This window comes from Rutilus rutilus (assembly GCF_951802725.1).
Source record: "Rutilus rutilus genome assembly, chromosome: 2".
Classification (NCBI taxonomy): domain Eukaryota; kingdom Metazoa; phylum Chordata; class Actinopteri; order Cypriniformes; family Leuciscidae; genus Rutilus; species Rutilus rutilus.
Window position 1 is genome coordinate 59,865,110 of NC_140210.1, and position 6,470 is coordinate 59,871,579.

Genomic DNA, 6,470 nt, shown 5'->3' on the forward strand with positions numbered 1-6,470 from the left:
CTTCGTTTGTTCTGTTTTATTTAAACACCGAACTTATCGACACAACTTGTTGAAATTAACTTGTTTTGTGATTAGATTCTTCCGTCTTGAACTGAACGCGACGCATCTTGTGTGTGATACCTGTGAGTTGTCCTAGCTGTGTGACTCCCTTGTCCGGTGTGCGACCGCCTTCTGACAGGGTTTGACTGAACACCATCGCACATCGGACAAGAAGAGCAGCGCCACGTCTTCAAACTCATTGTCTTCTATGAGTGTACACACACCGGCGGAGCTGTTCCTTTTTAAATAAAGTAGTCTATGTTTGTATAGAGAACTATAATAATATAGATCACACTTTCTCTTTCGTTAGCTCTGTTTTTTCAAACACTGAACTTCAAACTCATCTACGCCACTTCGTTCATTCTTGAAGTGAACTTTTGCCTGTTTGGTGATTAGATTGAACTGTTTTGGACTTCTGTTGTGAACTGAAAGTGACGCGTCCAGTATGCGATACCTGTGAGTTTCTAGACCCAATTTAGATGTTTGCTGAAGCCCCTGGTTATACTGATAACCTGTACCTGCAGTGTATATTTTAGGTATCAATCACATGATTTTTTTAGGTGGTCCATTTAAGCCCTTGAGCAAAACACTGAGGAAAGTCCTTTTAGAGTTACAGTAGTTTTACAGTAGTTTTTTATTATGCTCCTCATGTTCTGTCAGTTCCTCAATTGCATTAATTGTGTTAGATAAAAAAAATTAACTTTTTTTTCTTGAGCACGTCTATAAACTGAAACAAAACTCAGCGAACACTTGTCACACATTTATGAGCCATATACCTTTATAAACATTTAAGTGTGTACTTTTAAATGATCAGATTCAAACTGAAAACAAATATTCTCTGTTTAAGTAATTTGTATAAAACCAACAAGATGTCCAGCTTCTCAAACGCTTCCTAATTTTTTTTAATTTGACCACGCCCACTCGCGCAAAAGATATTCACATGCAAATCTCCACATGGAACGCGAACGCGCTCATTACCTCAAAAACAAAACACCAAAACACTTCACAAGTCTCTGCTTTTCGTCAAGATTGAAAGACGCGCCGTGAGCTTACATTGGCTTTACCCCAGAAGAAGAAGAACGCGATTTGAAGACAAGAAAGATGTAAAGTAAGAAATTCTTACATATTAGTTTGTTATTGTTGCATAAATTTCACATTGCAGTTGAACTGTTGCTAGATATATGGTGAATATTATAATATTTAGACCCGTGTTTACTGTTACTGTGTTTGTGGATATCTGCTCAGACGTAGATATGTAAATGGTAACCATAATGTTTAATATTTGAGGGCGATCCCGTTTGAATGTATCATATTTTGGATCGTTTGAAAAGCAAAACGCACCAAACGGCTTCATGTTTTTACTATTATCTCATTTCATATCATCATAACGAATGGAAACATTTGAAGTAACATGATAATCAATATATTTTTCTCTAGCGTAGTTGTTACTGAAATCTTTTGGAAGATTTATAGGCTGTAATAGGTTATTGTTATTATTTTATGCAGCACTGCGCATAGCCTATGCCTACAAGGCACAACAAACCTGGTGTTCATTATATTATATATTGTTGGAAACATTTGTGTGTGTGTGTGTGTGTGTATTCTGTGAATTTTAAAAAGCAATTTTAACCAGAAAAATCTAAAATGTATTCCCAAAATCGTGCAGGCCTTTCTCTTGATATCAGTATGTTCACTTTTTTTTTCTTTCAGGGCCCAGATGCCACTGAGTCCTGCTGACTTCAACATTCACATGAGTCTCTGTACATGAACATGGTAAAGTGAAAATCAAACACCTTGGAAATGAAAGGTATGTACAATGTTTTTAGGAATGGCACAAAGGTCTCTTTCTTTGGATCATTGTTTTCAATGAGTGCTTTTTTGTCATTTGTTGTGTATATTTGGATTATGTTGTGTTGTAAATAAATCCAAACAATCTAAAAGCCATTCTTTTTTAAATCTCCTTATTCTTTGTGCAAGGTTGGTCAGAATGATGGGCCCTGATAAGCTCCTAATAGGGCCATTAGGGAGTGTCTTTGTCTTTCTCAGGTGTGGAAAGCTTACATATTAATGAGGTGATCCGCCTCTCCCGCATAAAGCTTTATCACACAAAACACGTCGTAAAAAATTTAAATCAATATATTGTCTTATCTGAATGAGCAGTCAGGGTGATTTTCACATAGTTTTAGAGCAAATATTCTAGGCAACGTCATACAATTTTCAAAAGTCTTAGGAAGAAATAATCAGTATGGGTTTCATGAGCTTATTTCAGTGAGAATCTTTTTTTGTATTTTCACAAACCACGCATAAATGTCATTATCTCAAAACTACAAACTTTTACACACATGCTGCTGATATATTATTGTAGCAGAGTTTGTGCTGAATACAGTGTAATTAGACTTTAGCCATGAAAATGTACAGAAAAAGTAACAGAAAAGTAACAGAAATAACCACAAATGTCAGAGCATGTCAGAACACCTCCAGGGCCAGAAAACAGCTCAGACCCCAGAGGGTTAATGTCCTCCTAAGGCCTTGTCCAACATTTTTTTCTGACTTATGTGAGCTCTTGACTCTTGGCTTTTCATTGTCATTTCCCGTTCTTTATGTTGAATGCTGTTTACTCTAACACTAATCAATTACTGTCTGTTTTTTAGATGCTTTAATTTGACTTGTTAATTTTCCTACTCATACGCATGGACATATCCTTGATTTGATCTGTAATGAGGGATTGATCTCTTCTTCTGACATTGCTATTTCTGATCATAAATTCATTGGTTTTAGCCTAATGCATGGAAAATCTCCTATGGCCGTTATAAACTATCGCACTCTCAAAGTTGATAGTGCATAATTTTATATCTCCATTCTTTTTCTTGTCAACAAACAAATAAAAACACTTTGGAGATAAATGTAAAAAGGTAAATATAATTCAGAATGTATTTTTGTATTACTATTATTCAGCAGATCAAACATTATTAGATGCCACTTTAATAATTATGCATTTGATTAAGTGTCATTTATTTGTTATTTATGATTTATTTCATGCATCAGGCACAACATAGGCTACACACTATTCATAAAAATGTCATTCAGTAACTAAATTCAGCTTTATTTGTATACTATGCGCATATAATTTACATAAAACAGGGCCTAATTATTGTGGCTGTTCCTGATTCAGATTCACAATCTAAAAACAAGTAAATTAATAAATTGTGTCATGTTTGCATTGACGGACATTTCTGCAATTTGTGAGAAAACGCTTCCCATTGACAGTGGTAGGCGCTATGACATCTTCTGAAAGAGTATAAAATCTCCTGATCAAAACACATGCGAAGAAACAGCAGAAACAAGCAATCTCATATGTAATCATGTGCATATGTAAAATAACACGATCATCAACATTAAACAACATATAAATCAAAACTGCCTAATGTTACTGAATGAAATGTCGACCCAGGACGAGCTACAGGACTGAGAAGCTTTGAGGTGTTGATGAACTCGATCCACTCAATCTGTGTTTTGATTTTTTTATGAAACCTACCCACATTCAAGTTTTCCATCTGTGGTGAACGGATCTTTCTCACTCAGATCCTCAAATTCCTTGTCATTATTACACTTGAATAACTTTATGATGAACCCTCTGTTTATTCCAGCAATTCCTTTTTTCTTTATGCTTACATTTGTGAGTCCCTCTTTAGTAAAGTTTTGATCATTTGTGAGCACCCCACTACAGTTTGCACTCTTTGCCAAATTCATCCCGTCCAGCCTAAATCTGGCCAGAGTAATGATGATTAAATCGGAAAAAAAGCTTTAAAATTGGCACGTGTCTTGACCCGGCTGACTAGAACTGCTGACTCCATATTCCTGGAGGAAACTCTTCAACGGTGTTGAGTTTGTCAGGCACCAGAACACTTTAGGAAGGACACAAGGAGAGGACGGACCTCAACCAGTCGACATCACGGTGGGCGGGTTTATCAAAGTAAAACAGTTCTCTACGAAATTGGACAATAAACTTTAGATTTGCCAGATAGCTGCTGTGTTTGTGAGGAGAAAACTCTGAGCTTCTTGTGAACACAGTATCAGACTTTATGGTGATGGTCTGTTGGATTTGTTGGTGGCACTATATACATGAAAGAGATGATAAAAGTGCCATATTGTTCCAAACCTGTGTGTGTTTCTGTCTTTTGTTGAACACAAAATAAGATATTTTAAAGAATGTTGGTAACTAGACAGTTGACGGTAGCCATTGACTTGTCTTCCTACTATGTGAGTCAATGGACATAAAACAACAGCTCTCCTCGACAGAAGATGTAGTGCACCCTGAATTCACATCTTTCTTAAAAGCCTAGCACATTATGTCCTCTGCCTACCCATACTGAACTCCACAGTGTGAAGAAAATGGTGTGCAGAATTTGAAATAAAATTCATTGAATGATTAAAAAGAGAACAAAATTATATAGATTTTTATTTTATTTTAACATAGACGAAAATGTGTGAAAATGATAACCAAGACAACAATCATCTATCATGTGCTGTTATCCATACACAGTTTTTACATTTATTACAGTTTCAGCTCTTGTGGAGTGACCTGCAGTGTTGATGGTTCATGGATAATCTCTTTACAAGGTTTACGACAGTTTACAGCCCTCTACATTACATTCACAAAAGTTCATTTTCATCACACATATGCAAAACAAAAACGATTTTCAGTTATTTTAACTAAATGTATTTGAGATTTAGAATTGAATTGGGTCGAATCTTAACAATGTTGATGTAAATCAGATGTGAGCACATCAAGCGTTCTCTCTGAAACATCCGCAGTAAATGACTGATCCTGATAAATGTGTGTCATCTGAATTAAATATGATTTATTCGTCAATTCCACACAGAAACTGTTCACGACAATTTGTGAAAAGTGAAAGTGCATTACAGGCGAAAGTGCAGAAACTCTTTTAAATACTAGACACAGAGAGGAGAGACGGTCAGTACAGGGAGGATGATGTCATCAGTGTCGTCATGGTAACAGCCAATAGGAGCAGCTGCAGAAAGGCCGGAGCCCAAACTCTGGATGCAGCAGCTGCAGAGACACACACAGATATTAAGATCAAATTACCGTTTTCAAACACACATTCAGCACATTTCTTCAGTCACCCGAACTGAGCATTTCAAAAAGACTAATGGACACTTGACATCTTTAGATCTACACCAGACACAAACAATGATAGTTCAAGGCTGATTTCCACATCTACAGCACAACCACACCTTTGATGATTGAACTGCACTCAGTCTTAAATGTATTCATTTTATATAGTGAAACTCCCCGCTCAGTTCCTGATAACTCTCATTAATAACAGGCCATCAGAAGAGCAGTGCAGCTTGTCGTCATCACTGCTTATCTATGTTTGCAATCTATCTTTGTATTCTATGTTTGTAATCTATGTTTGTAATTTATGTTTGAAGTCTATGTTTATAATCTATGTTTGTAATCCATGTTTTAATCTATGTTTTAATCTATGTAGTCTGTTTGTAGTCTATGTAATCTATGTTTGTATTCTATGTTTGTATTCTATGTTGTAATCTATGTTTGTAATTTTGTATAGTCTATGTTTGTAATCTGTTTGTAAACTATGTTTGTAATCTATGTTTTAATCTATATTTGTAGTCTGTGTTTGTAATCTATGTTTGTAGTCTATGTTTGTAATCTATGTAATTATGTTTTTAATCTATGTTATCTATGTTTGTAGTCTACGGGCCCTATTTTAACGATCTGAAACGCAAGTATCAAGCGCGAAATGCAAGTAACTTTGTGGGCGGGTCTCAGCGCTGTTGCTATTATACCGGCGGGATAAATTACTCTTGCGTCCGACGCAAATATAAAATGGGTTGGTCTGAAGTAGCTTCATTACTCATAGGTGTGGTTTGGGCGTAACGTGAAATAAACCAATCAGAGCGTCATCTCACATTCCCTTTAAGAGCAGGAGCGCTTGTTCCATGGCGGATTGCTATTATAACGGCGGATTCGCCAGGAGCGGTTCACAGCCGAGGAGACCGACGTTCTCGTCAGGGCCGTAAAACACAGAGAAGTGACATTGGGGATGGAGAAACACACCCAGATTAGCTTCGGTTAAACAGGCGTATGATAATTTGGGTAAATGTGTAAGCTAGATATATGCCTATTTTTTCACATCTTCATGGACACCACGTTTTCCCTCGTGTGGAATATTTTCCCTTGTAAATAATGTATGATTTGCAAAAATGTGAACTGCTGCGTCTGTGTGTAGATGAGAGAAGCAAAAGTGTATGTGTGTTGTGCACACGCTACATTATGGCCAAGCACGCGCCCTTAAAATAGCACCTGAATAACACGCCACTGACTTTAGACGAGGTTTCTCCTGGTCTGTGGAGGAATTGTTTTCTGAAACTGCAAAATAGCACCA

At 36.6% G+C, this 6,470-nt stretch overlaps 1 protein-coding gene across 1 annotated transcript in view; it reads right to left on the minus strand.

Moving 5' to 3' along the window:
• Positions 1-4,509: 4,509 nt before the first annotated feature.
• LOC311279963 (mesothelin-like) overlaps positions 4,510-6,470 on the minus strand; it is a gene marked incomplete at its 5' end in the record, with an annotated part of 17,407 nt that continues 15,446 nt past the window's right edge. The window contains one exon of the mRNA XM_084391807.1: positions 4,510-5,110. Within this exon, the coding sequence (XP_084247933.1) occupies positions 5,016-5,110 (95 nt within the window). The 3' untranslated portion in view covers positions 4,510-5,015. The remainder of the gene's footprint in view (positions 5,111-6,470) is intronic.